The following is a 22,051-nucleotide window of genomic DNA, read 5'->3' as shown; positions in this document are numbered from 1 at the left end:
TAGTACTTGCTCATTTGCTCATTGCATGCTGACTGTAATAACTTTAGCTGAACATGCATGCACTGTATGATTACTAGAACTTCTTGTTGGGCTTGTGCGTGTTTATTTATTATAAACTGAAGGCGACAAAACAATGCACGCACACAAGAAAAGAAGGGGACAGAGTTCCACTCACAACTGATTTATTGTGCAGAACAAAGTACATGTATATCTCACTGCCGGCACATGCGCAAGGAACACATTCAGCTAAATCACATTCAGCATCTTGTAGTTTAAGATAAGCTATGTTCAAGAAATGATTTCTCAGAAAAAGAGGCTATGGTATTAGCCATGGGCTTCTTGAACATATCTTAAACTACATGATGCTGAATGGGTTCCTTGCGCATATGCCGGCAGTGAGATATATATGTACTTTATTCTGCACAATAAATCAGTTGTTAATGGCGCTCTGTCCCGTTCTTCTTTTCTTGTTTGTGTGCATGTTGTTCTGGTGTCGTTAATTTATAATGAGCATTGTATGAAAACTATTCCTTGGCACATTACAAGTAAGGCAATTGTTTATAGTAGAATGCAGCAGCAATAAAGCTGTGCAAACTAAAAAGCTGGATCTTGAAATGGTACGGTTATCTTGAGAATATTATATGCGTACGCAGCCTTCAGGATATCTGCGATTTACACATCTCCTTCAGTTAGCTGATTGAAGATAGGTTGATTGATTTTGTCAGGGCAATTGTTTCTTCTGGCCGCAGTAATGTATGCGTGCCTGTAACTGGTGTGCTGCAGAAAAATATTATTTAATGTGTCCTTTAATATCATCCAGTTTTGCATGCTTAGTAATCCATATTGTCTATTGCAGGAATGTTTAAGAATTTTTTAAAAATTGAAAGTTCTGGAGCCTGAACCGTCATATTTTCAGGAACTGTAATTCTATATGAACACTAAGCATCCACCTGAAGTTATCGGTTTGCCGGAAGCAGGTTTTTCCTTCCAAATACCTTTTTGTATCTGGAATGGATATTATTTTGCATATATATTTATTATCCCTACGTCATAAGATGCTGCATGCCCTTGCAGGCCCAGAAACCTGTCGCAAAGTGCTCTAAAAGAACAATGTGTGGCAATAGGCCTTCAATATATACAGTAAAATCCCTTTACAGTAAAGCCACTGAGGCCAGCGAAAATATTTACTATATCATGGTCTTTATTGTATCAGTGGTCTGTGATGACATGGTCTTGAAAGTGCTGTCTAGTAGTTAAATAGGCACTTACTGAACACGCCTTGTTGCTTAATGAAAAAAAAAACCTAAATACCTTCCATCTCGCTTTTATCATCTCTGTGTGATTTTTTCATTATAAAATTTCTCTGCATCTTGTGGAAGTACCTCTGAAGCATGCGGACGTGATTACGAATGCAACCAAGTTCGATTTCATGTAAAAACTAAGGCCTTGCATGAACATGGTGTCCCTTTTTGCTCTTTCTGTCTTTTAAAAGGCAATAAATGATAAATTCGCATGGCACTCAAGTGCTGTAAGACCTTACTCGCTACACCTCCACTTTCTGACACCACTGCCTCATTTGTACTGCACATTGCAGTGAATGTTGACCCATTTCTTTCTCTTCCCTATTTCTTGCTGCACGTTTACTCCTTTACTTTCTGAATGGAACACGCCGCCTCCTTACTGTGTTTTGTAGACAGCTTCACTTTCTTCTTCGCGCTGCGCGCTTTCCCTCCCGGTCCAAGGCTTCTGTAAAGTAGGCTTCTTCTGACTGCTGCTGCGGCTAATAGTAAAGCCACCTAAACGAACACTCGGGGTTATTGTTCTGTTCTCAAATACAAAAAGTTGGCCTCGCGACTTTAGTTAGTGCGCGGGGGTCATCATCATGGCCAGAAGCACTTTAACCGATTTTTACCAAAAACATCTTTACTATAAAGGGGGAAAATGTACAGTTGCCTATGGAAGATGAACTGGGACTTCAGTTTCACTTTACTATATAGAGGTTTTACTATAGTGGGGTTCTGTATTTTGTACTCAATCGTATAGAGTACCCAGACTTCAAATATGTGTTTGGATAAGTGTTGAGAAGGTGGGTTTAGATCGTATGGTGATATATGCTTGTCTTCTGTGCGGATGTCATTTGTAAGACCCACGGGCCAATCTCCTCAACAAACTGTTCCTGAATGGTTGTTTCCTGCGGGGTGCCCAGCTTACTACCTGGGCCATGCGCTTCCCCCGCCCCCTCAACCTCATAACTTGATCCATTGACCCTTCACTGCCAACTGTCATACTCAACACTGTCCACTGCCTTTTTCCATCCATGGTGGACACTGCCCTAGAATGCACCCATGCTCAGCCTCCTATTCCTGCAATACCTCTCGCACTACAAGGCTCAACCCTGCTCAACATGTCCAGCCCCTTCCATCATGACCAATGCACACTGCACCCCATCACCTCTACCTGCACTACCTGGTCATGTGCTGCTTAGTGCCCTGTTTCCAATTACACCTACTAGCCTCTCTCATATTAACCCTGTACCCAATGCCTCCTGCACTGCATTTTGGCCCTCTGATGTCCTTGTGGCATGTACATGTATATGAGCTCTCAATAAAATGTTTTCGGAAAATATTTTGCTTGCCTCATTTAATTGCATGGTTTTTATGGCTCCTTAGGGAGATGACATGCAAGGTGGTATTGGGAAATGACTGCATAAGAAAACCACAATTGTCAGAGTGGCAGTTAAGCAAATGGCAGCAGTAACGGCAAGGGTGAAATAACTGCTTGGCTAAAGGTGGCTCGACAGTGGCATTGCCAATGCCACGGATACCGATGAATACTTGTTTAATGCCAATAAATACCAATATGTGATACTAGCGGCACGGTCGGTTTATTGCCAGTGTCACATGTGCCAATGAATACTAGTGGCATGCCAGTACGTGACACTAGGGGCACGGCCAGCTGATAGCCTATGTTGGCAGTGCCAAGACAGGTGCAATGTTGGCATATAAGCCGGATCAATATATAAGAATGTAGTAATTTCTCAAAAAACCAGTGTTACGCCAATGTTGGTACCAATTTCTGTCGACGTTGGGCCGGGGTTGGTGCGATGTTGGTGTGCTGCCTGGGATGCTCGCGCAAACATTGCCTAAAATGGTCCATCCGCGCTGCCGGAGTGGGACCCCCGCCTTTAAGCTATGGTGGCTGCGGACGTTAGGAAGTGTTTTTTTGCGAGTGGTCCATTCATGCAGCCATGAATCAACAAACGCACGCGGTCAGCAGCATCGTTGGCATTTGCAGCTATCACGCTTTTCAATGATTCTGTGGCAGTGGACTACGCTCGCCCCAAGCGCAGCGTAATAATGGTAAAAGTACCACGCTTGTGCAATCAAGCCATCACCGGAACTTTGCCAAGTTCGCTTCCAGCCAGCGCAGGTGCTAGCACCAAAAGTATAGTCAAAAGATAAACACGCTGTGTCGTTATCCCTGAACAGCACTTTGGCGCGCTGCCAGAACTGCGGATGAGACAGCCGAAATGCAGGGAGGTGCCACCGAGTAACGTTTTCTTTTCTTTCAAATTCTCAGCGGCAAAAGTGGAGGAGTGGGATTGGGTTGATTACGCGACAAATGCGGTACCATTTTTCACGATTGCAAGCGGCGTTCAAAACATTTTGTATATCGAATTATTGATATATCTAACTATTTCGTGATCCCCTTCGAGTTGATATATGCGGGTTCGACGGTGAATAACCATTTCACACTGCAGGCCATTTAATTGCAATAAAAGAGAGTGTGATGCATAAAACCATAGTGGCTAACTTTGAAACTCGGGCAGTAAATAAAGAATATAGAAGCTAAAAATTATACTTCTTTTGTATCTAGCGTGGCTGTAACCTTAATCACAGGACGTTATCTTGCAGGCAATACCCGTAAGAAATCTTATATTACCTGCAAAATTCACTGCTTTCTTCGCAGGAGGGCATTTCCAAATAAGCCCATTGCGAAGCTGTGAGAGCGATCAATTTGTCCCCGAAAGAAAACACGGTACAAAAACAAAACTAAAAGTAAACATTCAGTTTAAAATTAGACAGGAGAAGAAATGTTTTGCAGGGCCGAGGAATGAAAGGCATCTCAGTTACAGCGCACAAGCTAAAAACGTGATGGCTTCAGCAAGAAACTTCAATGCGAATACAAAAATTGAGAGAAATGAAAAAAATAAGCAGAAAATAACGGGGGAAAATTACGAAAGCAGATAAGAAAGGCAGCTGTAAGAAAACAAAATGTAAGAAACGAACTCTTGGAGGATTGCTGACCCATACAAAGACGTTGAAAGGGGTGATAATTGATACAAGCAAGGCGGGTCCCGGGCTTGTTCATGTTAGTTGCTCTGCTAAGGCGGCACCACAATTAATCTTCTCCTCTCATTATGAGACAATGGGATTGACAGTAAAGCAGTTCTAAAGCAGACCGTTTACTACAGCGCTGATAAATTCCAAAATTTCATCGGCTAGTGGCTTCAATGCAAAAAAATATGGCTATGACCAGGATGTGCCGCTCAGCCAGGGCTCTGTCGTCCACTGCCCTCACTTCTACACTGGTCGTTGTAGTAAGCTCACATCACCTGGAGCTGTAGGCGATCTGAACTTGTCTGACGCCACGACGCAGCTAGAGCAACACCTTTTCCGCACCCCACTTAACATACCAAACACGATGATGCAAAAACGGGACAAGGCTGCAGTTGCAGTACACTTGCAACTGTGCCGTCGGACAGTACTCATAGGTTGTGTAAACGCATTGCAGAATAGGATAGGAGTTGCATATCAGTGACTGGATGGGCCATCAGCAAAACTGCAGGTTGACAATGCGTCTTTTGTTTTTCGCCAAACCTACTAGACTGCAAACTTTTGCAGCCAGATGGGGCATTGTGGCCTGGCATGGCGAAACTTTAACAAATTTCTTGCTTATGGCGCAGCATGGCACATGAAATATGCGACTGTATCAAAAGGTACAACTGGCACAGCTGTTACATCCTTGCGTAAACAAATGTTAGGTGTCTATGCTCCTTTTGTAACTCACTGAACAAAATCATGCCACCAGCACTATCCACTGACCCTTCCCAGCTACACTGGTCACAATGCTCAAGATTCTTACCACGTCTCTTGCATTTCAAATACTTATTACAGCTTTCACGCGCAACGGATCAAGCTGCGGCTTTGCTTCGTTATCGTTGTGGGCGTTTGATTGCCTCCCGCTTATGGACTTCCCCACAAGCTGTGCTGGCGAAAACGGCTGTGTCAGCAGGTCCCAGGCATAGGTGCTGGGAGTTTTTAACGGCCCCATGTCCAACATTTTCAGCACCGACCTGGACAGCATGTATCCACCAATATCTTCCAAGTCTTCGGTGTTCTCGTCCTGTATTTTGTATACAAATCATTTATAAAAAAAATGCCTTGAAATTCTCGAGTGCAGAACTTTGAAGTCTCCCACCTGAACATTCTGAACAACGAAATCAGGCTTTATATTTATTTTGCTTCTTTTTAGTCAACTTCCTAAACATCTAACAAATATTTTCTTTTCTGGGGTATACTGATTGCACTTCATTGAATTTTATATGCATAAAAAGGGGCACTATAAACGCATGGCTAAACAATATACTAATCTAAAACACTGCATATTAGACACCATCAGCGGGAAGACTTTATGGACTAAGGAAGTGAATTCAAGTACAGTCGAACCTTGATATAACGAAGGCCTACTTGCAGCCGTAAATGTCGTTAAATTGTGAATTTTTGTTACGTCGAACTTCCCATGCTCTGGCTTCCCAGATAAAGTTAGTGGAACACTGCTAGTAGATGGGAACTTTTCAAATACGAATTCAGGAAGTAAGCAAGAGATTATAGCCATGATAGCGCTGACCAGATGTTTTGTACATCCAGAGGATAATGAATAGTAGCAAAGTGATGCAAATGATCATATTTATTTTCATGTGAGCAAAGAGTGAAAGCATCACCCTTGCTAGAACAGCTACCTTTGCATGGCAATTGTTCAGGTCTCACGTATGCGTATTATATTTACATGTGTAAGGAACCTGCCTCCAATTTTTGCCACCAACAAATAAAAAACGCTCATCGTTATCGCGTCCATACCTTCCTTGCGTGTCGCCATGCAGGATGGGGCTTGGCTTCCCTTTATCACGCAGCGATTGGGGTGGGCGCTGTCCGCTGCCATAAAATCATTGGAGCATTTGAAGCGAACGATGCTAAAAGTCCACGTAATTATCGTGGCTGACGGCATGCTTTCTTTGACGAATGAAGGGTGGAAGAATAGACCACTGTCGTAAAAAAAAGTTTACTTTTTCTCGCCTATTGATCCCTCCCCTCAAACTGACGCCGATGTCGGGGAAATGCATAATGTGATGTATCTCAGCTAAAGTTTACGTTCTCATCCGATTGTCGAAATGACTGCTGATGCATGCAATTCGCGAGGACTTTGTTCGGTCAAAAGTGCGGCATAAAAATACTTCGTAATATCGCGAAAAAAAAATTAAAACACATGGTTTTCAATAGAGCAGTGATTGGGAAATAAAAAATGCATTACATCGCGAATTTCGTTACAGTGCGTTTTGTTATATCACGGTTCGACTGCACTTCTTGAAACATAGCAGAGAAGTAATGATTTAGCCTGTTGGTAAAGGCTAAACATGGTAAACTATTGCTGGCAGCAGCATTAAAGGGGCCCTGCAACATAGATCTAGCATGGTTCACATAATTCCAAAATAAGACGTTTGAGTAAAATAGGCCTTATAAAGCGCTTCGCAGTCAAGTAAAAATGACACTGGCGGTAATATACTCTGCGACAGCTGATATTGGCACTCCATAACTGTGATTTCGCCAAACAGTTTGGCTGCACCACAGTGTACCTGGCTGCCAGGCATTCTGTTCTCCTCACAGCTGCCTCACTCCGGTGCAGCTGGCCCCATCAATAGGAGTCTCTTGCAACCAGATATGCGTAGCAAGTTCCTTGTAATCAAGGAAGCTTCTGTCCTCAACTCTCTGGCATTTAAAATTGACAGTTATATTCAAAATATGTCTTGAATAGGAGATGTAAACATACGATATAATACAGGAGAAAACTGAGAACTGCAAAGAGAGTATATATTCCCCTGTGTATTAACCAGGGGCGCGTTTTGGCTGCGCATCTTAAACTCCCCTGCCAGAAAATGTCACCAAGTATACTGTGTGTTCAGGCTCTTGGGCACACGGCTACTATACAAACCTAAATGGATGGAGCAACTACATATACCCTCTTTACTTTGCACCAATTCTGAAAAGCCACATATATTTGATAACACACTGCCGTGCACAGGTCAAAATGCTGCCAAACAGTAAAACCTTGCTGCAGTAAGCTTGTGGCATGAATGCTACATAACACACCTGGAGCTGCTCCAGTCAAAGCAAAATTTTTCTTCATACACTTTTCAGATCTCCCCATTGGTTTACGAATGCATAGCAACAATTACGCACCTGTGTTTCACCTCCGCCACAGCTTAGAGTTCCCGCTGCCTGCAGCTCTCCATACAGGGGCCGAATGTCTGATGGCTGATGTGCATTCTGAGAAAAGGGAAAAGGATATGAAAGCAAAACACCCAAGAAAAGTAAATGTATTCTGCATTAAAGCAGCGTGGCAGGCTCGTGCAATTAGTTACTACCAATTTTACCAATTTATATGTTTTGCTAAAGGACATAGCAATGAGCATATAATAAAAGATGTGAACGGAGTGTCCATCCACTAGCCAGCATTTCAATGATGATTTCCTTTCACACAAATATAAAAACAACTCCTTTTGTTGAAATGGTGGCTAAAAGACTGTGCACCTCTTTCCGAGTTTTCACTCTAATTTGTGTTAAGAATCTCATCTTCCTACCCAGCAAGTAGGCAGGAAAATGAGATTACACATGAATGCTCATGTGTAATGCGTAATACACATGAATGCTCATGAGTATTACGGCCCCTTGTTTATTGCCTGCAGCTCCAAAACTTGGGTTTTCTGTGGAACGCAGTGAGCAGTCACATTTGTTTTATGTTTTATTGCAGACATCTATGAGAGCCACAAAATGAAGGAAATTGCTTAAATGTATCACCCGATTATGTCAAACGCAAGAATATGATAATAAAAAAACTATATCCACATTAGCTTCTTCACCCACTCGAGCAAGTTAGTTCATCTATGCAACGTATAGTAAACGAAATCAACTTTTTAATGTTTCATTTGATTAAACTAGCTAAAGGCATCAAAAGTTTAGAGCATTTAATTCTTTCTTCATTAGGTTCTTAATGGAAGAATTTTGTACATTGGATCTGAATGTGAATGGAGCTTCACTGCAGACTTTAGCTGCATCAGGCTATAATGTGGCAGCTCAGGCAAAGATGAAGTTTCAATCGCCAGTATTTTCGGTGTTAGTGACACCACCTTAAGGTGGGGAGACTGGACTAAAATCATAATTTTAACAAAGAAAAAACGTTTTTAGGTATTTGACGTTTTGGATTAAGAAACTTCTCCCCAAGTTTCGTTATCATCTGCGCAGTGAAAAGATTACAATTATTTTATTTTGCGAGGTGGGGTGCACTCACCACCAAAAGGCCTATGAGCACTATTTTCAAGACGCAGCCGCATAGCGGGCAAGGAGCTGAACGCAGAGTGTATCGCCAAGTTAGAATGCTTACTTTACGTGCTCTCAGGCCAAAACTGACCTGCCATCGCGAATACAGCAGAGAGTTAAACGAAAATCCGGAAGAGGCATATTTTAGGCTTTGACAGTAGCAGATTGGCTGAAAAACCGAAATAGAAGCTCCTTTTTATTTAACCTAAACGAAGCATGTAACCTTGGAAAACTGTTCTCAAACCATTGGGAGCCTGCATAACCGAAGGGCTCGTCAAGCCGACGATACAATAACCAGCCAAAATAAAGATGCACGCCACGCAACCAAGCAAGCCAAAAATATCACGAGCACAGACAAGGACGCTGGACAGCTGTAAAGCTGAGGAAAAAAAGCAACTAAAAGTAATCACTACATAGCGGTGCACTAATCAAACGGACAGCCCATTGTATGTACCAGGCCACTGTGATCTATTAATTTAGGCCTTAAACTTGAACAGTGTGTTCTGAAGCCTTTGAACTCGTATTTCTCAGTTTATACGTTTAGCAAGAGCACAACCGTTTAGAAAACTACCATTTCTAAACTTTTCTGCAAAGGATGCTTCCAAGGTGGTTTCCGGACTAAAATTTTGTACATCATTGAGAGTTTCAATTATTCGGCTCAGTTTTTTTTTCAAAGTCACGTACAACCTGTCCTTTCCACATATATCATGGACCTTCAAGGACTCAGTGCAGCAGCAACTACAGACATTTCTATTTTGTATTAGAAGCTCTAGCATATTTTATCCAGAACAACAGATTCGAAGCTGGCCTCAGAACAACACTGTGACGAGGGCAGTGGAAGGTTACCTGGAACATGAAACACTGGGCATGCATTTCTCTGCTCCTTTAGCCAGTCATTTTTGCAATCACCTTACTGTCTGACACAGAAGTTCATGAAAAGAATGTGAATTTTGTAGCCAAGACCCAATCAGCACTCCACAAAGCTCAGCATGTTTGCTAGTCACATTTATGTTCCTTCATGGTCCCATGAGGGGCTTTGAATCTGACAGCATGATGGTTATGTCAAATCGCTTACCATTATTTTTTCAAGTTTAAATATGATACATGCATGGAATATCACAGAGGGCACGCCACCGCAAATCAACCGGTCATGCAGACGCCTTTTCTTCTACTGCAGGTTATCTTATCCTGGACGATCCCAATCACACCTTTCAACGTTTACCGTTCACGCCCCTCGGATGTTTGCAGCGCCGAAGAGTCCCCCTGGCTGGCTGCTGAGACTACGAGCTGCCACGCAGACGACGAACTTCACCTGCATCCGTTGCTTCCGTCGGTGAAGAGTACCCTCATATGGCAACATGGTGCCAGTACGTGCTCGGAAATTCCCCGACTACATAAGCCGCGGCGCCGTTTGATCCATTTGGGGCACGCCACCGCAAATCGACCGGTCATGCAGACGCCTTTTCTTCTACTGCAGGTTAGTTATCTGCCCTGTGCCACATGTATTTGCTCTAGTGACCGTTTCCTGCTGGCAGTGTCGTGCCCCAAAGATGCCATTGACCTTTGCCAAAGATTGTTATGTATTGCCTCCTCCTTTTGCCTAAACGCCCATTTTGTTTCTCTTTTGCTCATTTTATCCAGAGATGTCGAGCTAAACCCACGCCCTCCTGAAAACGACGCCCTTCCATCCCTTGAATCCATCTCGCAGGCCATACTACGCATAGAATTGAGCCAGAACACCATACTTTCAGAGCTCGCCTTGATCAGGTCTACCCAAACTAACATTGAACACTGAGCGTTGACTTTCTTTACGCGTCGAAGTACTTGAAAAAATTGTTGAAAAAACCCCGAAAATGGTGCTGCATCTGTAGACACCTCCGAACTGACCAAACTTTCTTCTGATGTCAAACTGCTGACGTACAGGTACGATGACGCCGAAAATCGCTTGCGCCGCTCGAACTTATTATTCTTTGGAAGTACAGACGAACTCTGTGAAACCTGGGCGCAATCTGAGGAACGTGTCATTTCTTTTTGCTCGGACATGCTTGACGCTGGAATTGAAAATAAACAAATCCAACGTGCACATCGCTTGGGTCGATTCGAATTAGGCAAAAACCGCCCAATCATTGTGAAGCTAGCGCATTTCAAAGACAAATCAGGGATATTGCTCGCTGGTTCGAAGCTGAAGGAGACATCGTTTTCTATCCGCGAAAGTTATTCAGCCAAGGTTCGCGAAGCCAGAAAGAAACTTTTCACTTATGGCCAACAGAACAACGCCTCTTTCAAAATTCCTTTTGACAAGCTGCTCATCGGAAAAAAGTTTTCACTTATAATGCAGATACGGATTGCGTTGTCGAACTAAAGCCTAAGCGATTACTGAAATCACCGAGGTCCCCACAATCGCCTCATTCCAATCTTTCACAGCGCTGTCGCTCAATCGATTGACACCTGCAATAATATTTCTTTTTTGCTGACAAATATTCGAAGTTACCTGCCGAAAAAAGAATATGTTGAGGCGCTTCTCGACGACCACAGCACTGACATCGCAGTATTCACCGAATCCTGGTTAACATCCGATATAGATGACATCGAACTTTTGCATGACATTCAGTCATTTCACTCCTACCGTCGAGACAGAACAGGTCGTCGGGGAGGCGGCATTCTTGTTCTGATGAAAACTAGCCTTTCTTCCACTCGAGTTGATATTAATTGCTACAGCGAAATATTGTGTATTAAATTTTGTTTCCCCTCTTGCACCAACTTTCTAATTGCATGCTATTGAGCCCCCGACACGGATGCTTCTTTCCTTAATGACCTTCACTCTGTTCTAGAGGACTTGCAGTCTCGTTTCTCTAATGCCAACTTCATACTCTGCGGCGACTTCAATTTTCCCGACATTGATTGGGATAACTTGACTGCGCCATCTCGTCCATAAAATACTTCTTAGAACTGGTCCTTACCTTTAATCTTACTCAAACAGTGTGTGGCCCAACTCGAGGCTCAAACATGCTAGACCTCGTCCTTGTATCCAATCCAGAATTAGTCCAATCGCTTTCGTGTACTAGTGGTCTAAGTGATCACTGCATCATAACTTTCAACCTGACAATTGAAATTGCTATACGCCAACCGTCTGTTAAATACATCCGTAATTATTCCAAGGCCGCTTTCACAAGCATTAACTCCCACCTTGAAGAATTTTTTCATAATTTTCGAAATTCTATACATGTCAGATTCGTGAATGACAACTGGTGTGTGTTTAAAGAGACAATTCTATCGCTGATAAAAGGTCACGTCCCGCTTATCTGCATTCGAGGGGATGCCAATAAACCTTGGTACTGAAATGCACTGAGGAAGCTGTCGCAAAAGAAAAAACGCCTATTTCGTAATGCCAAGAAGTCAGGATGTGCTGCGAAGTGGGACAAATACATTGCAAGCCTGCACGAATACACGCCGTTATTACGATCTTCAAAACGAAAATTTTACTGTCACGATCTCATAGAGATAATGCGGGTAAACCCTAAGAAATTTTGGAACTTACTCACGCCCAATAAAAACAGTTCGCACAATATTTCCCTGAAAACACAAGACGGCTGCGACGTTCCAATATCCGAGCGCTCCGATGTAATGAACTCCTATTCCACCTCCGTGTTTACCCACGAAGCAACAGTAAGCACTTCCTCTGTGCCAAGTCTAAATTATGCACCTATGTCACCCATCACAATCTGAACAGAGGGAATTTCAAACCTCATTGATAATCTAAAGACATCCACTTCCCCTGGACCAGACAACATCCCTGCTAAGATTTTCAAAGCCACTAAATATTTAACGAGCCAAATCCTGCAACTCATCTTCACCCAGTCTCCTAATACTAGTCAGATTCCAGACGACTGGGAACTAAGCAACGTTACACCAGTCTTCAAAGCTGGAGATCGCTCCGACCCCTCAAATTATCGACCAATTTCACTGACATGTATCTCTTGTAAACTTTTCGAACATATAATATACTCGCACATCGCATCTCACCTTGACTACAATTGTTTTTTCTTCCCAATCAGCATGGTTTCAGGACAGATTTTTCTTGCGAAACTCAACTATTCGAACACACAACTGATCTTCACTTAAATCTAGAGGCTTCTTTCCAAACCAATATCATTTACTTAGACTTCGCCAAGGCATTCGATCGCGTTCCTCACCAGCGTCTCTTCTCCAAACTCTCAGGTCTGTGACTTAACCCTCTTGTCTTATCCATGATCCACTATTTCTTAACTAACCGTTTGCAATTCACCATCATCTCCAATCACGCATCCGAAACTTCTAGAGTAATCTCCAGGCTCCCTCAAGGATCGGTTCTTGCTCCGTTACTCTTCCTAATTTTCATTAACGATTTGCCATCTGGTATTTTATCATCCGTCCGTCTCTTTGCGGACGACTGCGTCATTTATCGCCGCGTCATCAATAGCAGAGATCAGGAAATATTACAGGATGACCTAACCCGAATTCAGAAGTGGTGTTCCGATTGGCTAATGCAGCTCAATGTCTCGAAATGTAAATTCATGCACGTTTCACGCAAACGTTCCATTCTTCGTTTCTGGTACTCCCTGAGCTCCATAGCGCTCTCTCAAATTCATACAGGTACCTCGGCATCGACATAACAACCAACTTAACTTGGCCTGACCACATAATCAAACTTTGTGCTAGTGCTTCCAAATCACTCGGATTCATCAGGAGATCACTTTCCATCTCCACCGCAGCCACCAGACAACTAGCGTATGAAACGTACATTCCAACTAAACTAGAATACGCCTCAACAATATGAAATCCTCACCAGACCTCCTTGATAGACTCACTCGAAGCCATTCAGAATCGGGCAGCACGCTTCATCACCTCAGAGTACAAATCGCAGTTCAGCATCACAGTCTTGAAATCATCTCTCGGTCTCAAATCATTAGCTTTCCGCAGGAAAATTTCTATTCTTTGTCTTTTTCACAAACTGTACTTTAACTTTCCAGCACTTCGAGAAAATCTTCTACGAGCTCCGGTACGATCATCTCGCCGTTTATTTAACTCTATAAGCGCACAGCGTTTGCACGGCTCTACCAATTCCTTCAATAAATCCTTCCTTCCCAGTGCGATAGAAAGCTGGAATAACCTCCCCGAATACATTGTCATTGAGGCTAACCCTTCCAGATTCAGACAGCTCCTAATCGACTATCTCAATGAAAAAAAAAATAATCTTCCTGTACCTTATGTCAGCTACCAAGCCCTGCAAACTGACCAGCCGGTTTTACTTCCATAGCTGTTATTTGAATTTGTTTTATATTTTTGCCACTCTGCCATGACTTATCTGAATTTGTTACTTTTGTCTTTTTTCAACTTTTTTTTTACCTGCTGTTTCTATTGTGCGTCTTTATGTTATCTTGTTATTTGTTTTTTATATATATAATTTTCTATACTTCTATATTACTTTTATATTTATGATCATGTATGACTGCTGAACAACCCTGTACTACCTCCCCCCTTATGTAATGTCTCGAACGGGACCTTTAAGGGTTAATAAATGATGATGATGATGATAAGTCCTTCCTCTTTTCCCTTAATGCCCATTCACTCACGTCTGAATACAGCCTCTTCAAGCTGCTTTCACCCATACAATAAAGAGGAGGAGGAGACGAAAAGCGGCCGCCCAGGCCGGGATTCGATCCCGCGTTCTTGGAAACAGTAGTCGAGCGCCGTAGCCGCTGCGCCACCCCGGCGGTATACGAGAAAGATCAGCAGAAAGGCTGTACAGCTAAGAGCACTAAACAGACCCTCTGGTTTTGGCTGCTTGAAGCTTGTATCCCAAAAGGATGGGCAAACAATCGCAACAGAGAAGGAACCAGTCCATAGTTTCACCCTACATGCATAGTACTGCACACTGCACACAAATTGTAAACATTCAGTAAGGGATAGTAGCCATATGAGATCCTAACAAATTAAAGAAATTCATGATCAGCAAATTGAAAAAGAAACAAAACAACTGCCTGACTTCCGTTTTTGGGAGGCAAGTCGTACACCAGGCAGTCAAGGCGCTGCATGAACAAGTGACCAAGGAGCAAAAGGAACATGCAACCATGCATTTACTGCACACGATTTGGATGAGAGGACAACTTTGAAAAAACCATCATAGTGAATAAGTCAAATTTACAAAGGTGATTTACAAGCCTCCCTTTCTTATGGAAACAAAGGTTACAGCCTTTATACAAGATGAGGAATGGCAGCAGAAGTCTGAACGTTCACAGTGTACCTTATACTACATCTCAGAAGCTATTAGCAGCTTGGACCAATCAGGATTACCTGCATTATAATAGATAATTGTGCCCCTGCATGCCCTTTGCCTCCCCCCGGAGCATAATTATGTATTACAGTATACAGAAGTGAGTGGTACCATGGTTGGGCCAGGTCACACCCCTGCCTTTCGCAACAGCTTCTGAGAAAGCACTGAGCAACCACATACATGCATTATTGGACTCGGAAAGTTGAAAAAAAAAACCCCTCCTTTCACTGTGTATTGCGTGGTTAGCAATGCTCTTTACCTTTCCATGAGGTATCATGCCATTCCCTCTTTTCGAGTGTTTTCTTTCTTTGAGATCTTTTCGTCACAACATTACAACAGCAGAAGAAAAAACCTTTAGTTGGCAGTGTGCACATGAACTGCAAATCAATTTCTAGCCTGTGTAAAGTATGTTACCTGCAGTTCAAGGAAACGCACCTGATAAGTACATAACCAGCTACCTTAAACCTAAGAAACTCTCCAAGCCCTCGGCTTTTTTGTTATATGCAACGCCACGACTAAGGTCACTCGCCTTTAATACTTTCTTTTTCTGTTGTATTGAAGTCTACTGTCATCTTCAACCTTTTGTTCTCCCTTGCAGGAGTGCCACCTGCTCCTTAAGGTCTGAATTCTCTATGCGCAGTGATGCACATGTTTCGCAACCCTTCAGAAGAAAGTAAATATTGCTGTTAGTAAAATCTTTGACTGCTACCAGTTTGCAACACCACACTTCATCCGACCAAGCTCTGTACTGTCAGAGCCAAAAGCCGGCAGGATCTGCAAAGCACGTCAGAGCAAAGCAAAATTGCATTGCTGTGCCATTTGCTGTAAAGGCTCACAGAAATTGTGTGCCAAGTGCCCTTTGCGCATGCGTGTCCTTTCTTTGCTGTCGCCTGAGAGCGTCAAAGTCACAGCGAAGCAAGCGAAAACATATGCCTATGCCTTGTCACTCGCTTCGCCCTGGCTAACACTCGCAGCAGCCGCTGATGCAGCTCGTGACCATTGCCACGCATCTGCTCTTGCTGGTGTGATGAATGACGAAGCTCCTCCATGGTACGCAATGTTGCCGGAATATGTTATGAAATATTTCAAAGGGCTAAAACAACAAGTATGTGCACTTCTCTGTCTGTGTTGCCTTAGTACTTTAAAATATGTCACATCTGCACCAACTAGCTCATTCCATCAGCCTTCTGAATACAAGTAATCTTTCAGGGGAGAAGCTGGTCAAGCAGGAAATTTATTATCTCTTCTTTTCAACTCAGCTGAAGAGCATGTGACCCATTTTACAACAATTGCAGCTTTTTATCACCACAAAAATACATAACTACCCAGGTAGAACAAAAAGGGCTATGATGTGGGGGCCCGCGTTAGGCCCGTGGGGGCAGCCCATACGGGCCCCATGCGGGATTTGCAATACGTACCCAGAGGGCATGGGCTGCCCACTTTTGCCGTGATTGGTCCCAGTCTGTATCCGTGTGGGCAGCCCAAATTGGGCTGCCCGCATACAGCCCAGATAGCTTAATATGGGCAGCATACCAGAATCATTATTGAGTCCTACGTTTATGAAGGCAGTGCCACCCTATTGATCAAGGTTATAATTATAAGTCGATTAATCCCTTCAATACCTGAATTGTTCCGGCGCGGGCTTTCCGGAGGCCACGTGCTGCCCTCATGGGTTGAATCTGGTATTTTCGGGGCGGCCCAAGCTCAATTCGTCATCAAGTGTGAAAGAATACTGAGCACTATTTGTTATCTTGATTCGACACTCAGTAACATAACAGGAATTTATTCCCAATTCACTACAATTATGTGGGCTTGCCCACATCACCTACCAAATGTTGGTCTGAATATTTATTTCGGTGGTGTATATAGAATAATAATGGCGCACGAAACTTTTTGAGGTAGTTCAGTACATACTCGTAAAGCGGAACAGTTACTGCTACATATTTTTTGCCAGTACTACATAATTAGCGTAGTTTTTAGAGCAAAATTAGATAGTCTTTATTCATGGCATGGATATGCATAGAATGGTTAGGTGAAAAATCCGGGAGATGAAAGTAGCGGCCGGTATAAGATGAATAACATACATCTTATGCAGCGGTGGCATAGCGGAAGAACATCCGCATCGCATGCAAGAGGACCGGGGTTCAAATCTCGGTGCCGCGCAATTCTCCACCGGATTTAAAAAAAAATAGAAAACAGGTTTGGAGCGCGACCTGATGCCGGTGAACACCTCCGGCAACGCACTCCCTCACCAGAACAGGAGCTGGCCACCCTGGTGCAGTAATTAGCCGCAACCTCATATGATAAGCTCCATAAAACCCCGGCCCTCAGTCTCCAGGGGCTGCGGAACAACTGACCAATGGGGCGGTCAGACCTGTGACGCAGCAGGGTGTGCTAAGAATACCCGGCTCCGCTGGACAGGCCACCATTGGAAACTGACCCTGGCAACGTTTACCGCTAGAACCCTAGCTAGTAAAGCTAGTTTAGCAGTGCTGTGAGAGGAAATAGAGGGCATTGTATCAAACATCGCGACTGACAGAGTGACGAACACCAGTATGTGTCGAGGGAACGAATGCCCGAAGGCGTTTATTGCATTGTATATAAAGCCACGTTGGGCGAGAGGGTAGAGTGAAAGGAAAGGTTATCACAAATGGAAGGATTGGCACGTGTGTGCTTGGAAGAAAAGATAAATACGCGCACAAGCAGATATGATACATCCCCCTCCTCAATCAATAGTTCACTTTGAAAAATTTATTTCGCTGTCACTTGCTGACTTGTTCAAAGTTCCTCGTGTAGCCCAAGCGTTCCGGCGGTTTAACTTGCCTCTGTGACCTTCTGACGATTGGCGACGATGGCCTCGATGTTATCGGAGGCGGTGGCACGTTTGTAGAAGACAGGTGAGGATCAGCCGATGTGTTTGCATCATCATCATCATCATCAGAGTCGTCGCTCGAGTCAACATCCGATGGTTCGCGGTGGAAGTCCTCTTTCGTTCTGAGCAAGAGCTGGCGGTTTCGCCGTAGCAGTTTATCGTCCGCTGTCTTAACGTAATAGGACCTCGGCCCAGCTGGTGCTAGCACTCTGGCCTTGCGTGACCATGAGCCCTTTTTTTATGCGTACCACGTCCTCCTTGTTCAGGCACGGGAGGGATGCGCGATTGACACTTCTCTGTTTGTGCTTTTTCACCAACACGATTGGCTCTTCCCGAAGGTCAGGCAGAGGGGTCCACAGGCGGCGTCCTTGAAGAAGCTCTCCCGGAGACCGAACGTCCTCCAAGGGGCTTGCCCTGTAAGCCAGTACACCAAGCCAGAAGTCCTCGTTAGCCTCACAAATTTTCTTTAAAATTCGTTTGATAATCTGAACTCCTTTTTCTGCCAGACCATTTGACCGTGGAAACTGTGGGCTCGACGTGACGTGACGGAAGTCGTACGCTTTCGCGAACTGTCGAATTCACGACTGGAAAACTGAGGCCCATTGTCCGTGCATACCTCAACGGGAATGCCGTATCTTGCAAAGATTGCACCGAGCTTTTCGATTACTGCAGCAGCCGTGGTCACGTGCAGCAACTCTACTTCTGGAAAGTTTGACGTTGCGTCGTACGCACACAAGTAGTATTTCCCTGCGTACTGGAATATATCAACTCCAATGCGGAACCATGCGCGAGTCGGGGTGGGACGCATCAGTAGTGGTTCTGACGGCTGGATGTAAGCATGGTGTCTGCAAACGGCGCATTTTTGGATCAGGGTTTCGATGTCACAGTCGAGGCCTGGCCAGTATACCAGTTGTCTCGCTCTTGCTTTGCATTTAGTTGTTCCGAGATGACCCTCATGCACACGCTTTAGAATTTCAGGCCGCATGCTTGTCGGAATCACAACCTTTGTCCCTTTCAGTAACATACCGTTAATTACCGAAAGCTCAGAAGCCACGGGTTTAAGCTGGCCTTCGATAGGTTTTCCTTCCGTAATCTGCTGCAGGACATCCTTAAGGTATGGATCCGAAGCGGTCTCCTGTGCTAATCTAGCTGACGTACTTTCACTTACGAGTGCTGCCACGACGCTGATGGCATGAACTTCGACGTCGTCAGTGTCCACCGCAGTGACGTCTCCAGTGCCCGGTGCTCTCGATAACATGTCCGCCAGCTCCATCTGTTTTCCGGGAACAAACAGCAGTGTGTAATCATACTTCAGAAGTCTTAAAAAAAACGTTGCACCCTGGGCGGCATATCGGCAATAGCTTTCTTGGAAATATCAATGAGTGGTCTGTGGTCGCTTTCAAGTAGCAGCGACCGCCCATATATGAAATGGGAGAACTTCTCACAGCCAAATACAAGAGCAAGAGCCTCTTTTTCTATCTGAGAATACCGTTGCTCTGTATCTGTCAGAGCTCTAGACGCGTAAGCCACTGGCCTCCAGCCGTCTTCGCAACTCTGCAGGAGGGCGGATCCAATACCGCTCTGGGAGGCATCTGACGTCACTTTTGTCTGCCTGCATGGATCAAAAACTGTAAGTAATGGTTTCTCGCTTAGTGATCTGCATATGGCTCTCCATTCTTTGTCATGATTATGTGTCCAGTCAAACACTGCGTCCTGCTTGATAAGAGATCGCAGAGCAGCCGTTTTCTGGGCTAGAGATGGCAAGTATTTACTGAAGTAATTAACCACGCCCAGCAGCCTCTGAACTGCAAGCTTGTTATCGGGCCTTGGCATCTGCACTAGACTGGCGACTAAGGCTGGATTCGGGCAGATTCCTTTGTCGCTGATGACATCACCAAGGAATTCTATTTCTTGTACACCGAACTGGCATTTTTGTGCATTGAACGTCAAACCTGCTGATTGCGCTGCTTTCTGCGCGCTACGAAGCCGTTGGTCATGCTCCTCTTTATCAGTTCCCCAAATAAGCACGTCGTCCACGTACACGCGTACGCCTGGTATGCCTTCAAAGATCTCGTTTAACGCCTTCTGAAATACTTCGCTAGCCGATGCAAGGCCGAACGGCAGTCGGAGGAAACGGTAGCGACCGAAGGGCGTTGCAAACGTGCATATTTTTGATGAACGCTGATCTAGCGGAATCTGATGGAAGCCGGCGTTGGCGTCGAGACGAGAAAAAACTTCGCGCCTGTTAGTTCAGCTTCAATGTCTTCTCGGCGGGGCATTTGATAATGCTCTCTCTTTAGAGATACATTTATCCTTCTCGGGTCTATGCAAACCCGTAGTTTGCCATTTTTCTTCCGAACAATAACGAGAGGGCTTACCCAGTCCGTTGGCTCGCTGACTTTCTGAATGATGTGCTCTCGCTCCATACGCGTCAGCTCCTCCTGAAGTGGTTGCTGCAGTGCCAACGGAACCCTTCGCGCCGGCTGTACAGCTGGGACAACGTCTTCTTGTAGCACTATTTTGTACTCGCGGTTGATGCAGCCAGTTCCTTGAAAGAGCTGAGGGAATTCTTCCAAGATGTCACAGCTTGCCGCCACGGTGTCGACCTCTCGATGAAGTAGCCCAAGGCGTTCCCTCGCATCAAGTCCCAGGATAGCCTGGTAATCCTTCCTTACCACGAAGAAGTCAGTGCAGATCTTTCTGTCGCCGATGATGACGGGTACCGAAACTAAGCCGCAATGCTTAATTATGCCACCGTTGTATGAGCGTAAAGTTGCCGTGCTGGATTTCAGGGGACCGACGTTCAGCTTTCGGTACACTGAAAGGGGAATTAGGTTCGCTTGAGATCCTGTGTCTACCTTCATCGATACCTCTCTCTTGCCGATCGTTGCCTTGACGAGCCAATCGCGGTTTGTGCCGACGGTGCAGATCGAGACGTTTAGAACGTCGAAGTTGCCCTCGTGCTGTATTTCAGCAACTAGATTTCCTGCTCTGCAACATATGGCGAAGTGGTTTGGACCATTACAAATACGACAAACTTTGCCGAACGCTGGGCACTGCCGAGGTGCATGTGGCCTACCACAACGGGAACACACGAGTCGTCGCTGAGGTGGGCGTAGTGTTGCTCGGCTTGAAGTGACAGCCTCAACTTGGGCGTCATTTCCTTTTGTCCACAAGACGCTCTGGCGTGCAGAAGTCTCGGCTGCTTTGCAAGTTGCAATCGCTATTTCAAGGGTTAACTTCTTCTCCCTCAGCAGCTTTTCCCTCAGCTTTGTCGAGTTCGTGCCAAACACTATCTGGTCTCGAACCATGTCTTCTGTGAGACTGCCAAAGTTACAATACTGAGCTTGCTTTTTTAGGTCCCGCAAGAAACTCTCGAAGTGCTCTGCTTCTGCCTGTACTCGGGTGCGGAACACGTACCTCTCATGCACCTCATTCTGTTGGTCGACGCAATATTCTTCAAGCTTGTTGACCACGGTGCTTAAGTCCTCCCTGTTCTGTCCTTCAGCGAATACGAAGTTGTTGAAAACTTCGATGGCGTCCTGGCCTGCAATGCTCAGTAACAACGCTGTCTTTGCCGCCTCTGTCCGTGGCTTTTCAGTGCATTCTGTTGCTTTCAAAAACAGTTCAAATCGCTGCCTGAAAAGCTTCCAGTTTTTTCCATCATCTCCGGTTATGCGTAGCGACTCTGGTGGCTTGACGCTGTCCATGGCCTATCCGTACTTCTCACTGCGGTGCGGTGCTTCAATCCCACTTCTGACACCATGTATCAAACATCGCGACTGACAGAGTGACGAACACCAGTATGTGTCGAGGGAACGAATGCCCGAAGGCGTTTATTGCATCGTATATAAAGCCACGTTGGGCGAGAGGGTAGAGTGAAAGGAAAGGTTATCACGAAGGGAAGGGTTGGCACGTGTGTGCTTGGAAGCAAAGATAAATACGCGCACAAGCAGATATGATACAGGCATGAAATGGGATGTCATAGGTCTTAGTGAGGTTAGGAGGCCGAAAGAGGCATATACTGTGCTGAAGGATGGGCATGTACCGTGTTATCGAGGTTTACCAGAGAGGCGACAACTAGGAGTAGGTTTCCTTGTCAATGAGTATATAGCGGGTAATAGATGAATTCTATAGTATTAATGAGAGGGTGGCAGACATTGTTATTAGGCTTAATAAGCGATATAAACTGAAGGTTGTACAGGCCTATGC

The 22,051-nt window shown here is 44.7% G+C and overlaps 1 protein-coding gene across 1 annotated transcript; it reads right to left on the bottom strand.

The window, feature by feature from the left end:
• Positions 1 to 3,390: 3,390 nt before the first annotated feature.
• Positions 3,391 to 21,799, bottom strand: LOC146177215 (uncharacterized). The gene is made up of 5 exons (XM_084581494.1): positions 20,218 to 21,799; positions 18,456 to 19,112; positions 7,518 to 7,604; positions 5,263 to 5,406; positions 3,391 to 3,432 (listed from the first exon to the last, which is right to left on the bottom strand). Exons 1-5 carry the CDS (start codon positions 21,547 to 21,549, stop codon positions 3,391 to 3,393), a joined length of 2,262 nt encoding a protein of 753 aa, XP_084437620.1. The 5' UTR covers positions 21,550 to 21,799.
• Positions 21,800 to 22,051: the final 252 nt, after the last annotated feature.

Source organism: Amblyomma maculatum, chromosome 10 (assembly GCF_055883805.1).
Source record: "Amblyomma maculatum isolate TAMU_Amacu chromosome 10, ASM5588380v1, whole genome shotgun sequence".
Taxonomy (NCBI): domain Eukaryota; kingdom Metazoa; phylum Arthropoda; class Arachnida; order Ixodida; family Ixodidae; genus Amblyomma; species Amblyomma maculatum.
Note: the sequence above shows the minus strand (reverse complement) of the source record. Positions and strands in the feature narration are given on the sequence as shown.

What these genes read in the sequence shown, in the direction of transcription:
- LOC146177215 (XM_084581494.1), bottom strand. Translation starts at nt 21,549, where the DNA reads ATGGACAGCGTCAAGCCACCAGAGTCGCTACGCATAACCGGAGATGAT. An exon ending in GATACGGCATTCCCGTTGAG is followed by an intron (nt 7,605 to 18,455) that starts GTATGCACGGAC and finishes CCCTTTTCTCAG; the next exon opens with AATGCACATCAGCCATCAGA. An exon ending in CGTTTTCGCCAGCACAGCTT is followed by an intron (nt 3,433 to 5,262) that starts GTGGGGAAGTCC and finishes TTTTGGTGCTAG; the next exon opens with CACCTGCGCTGGCTGGAAGC.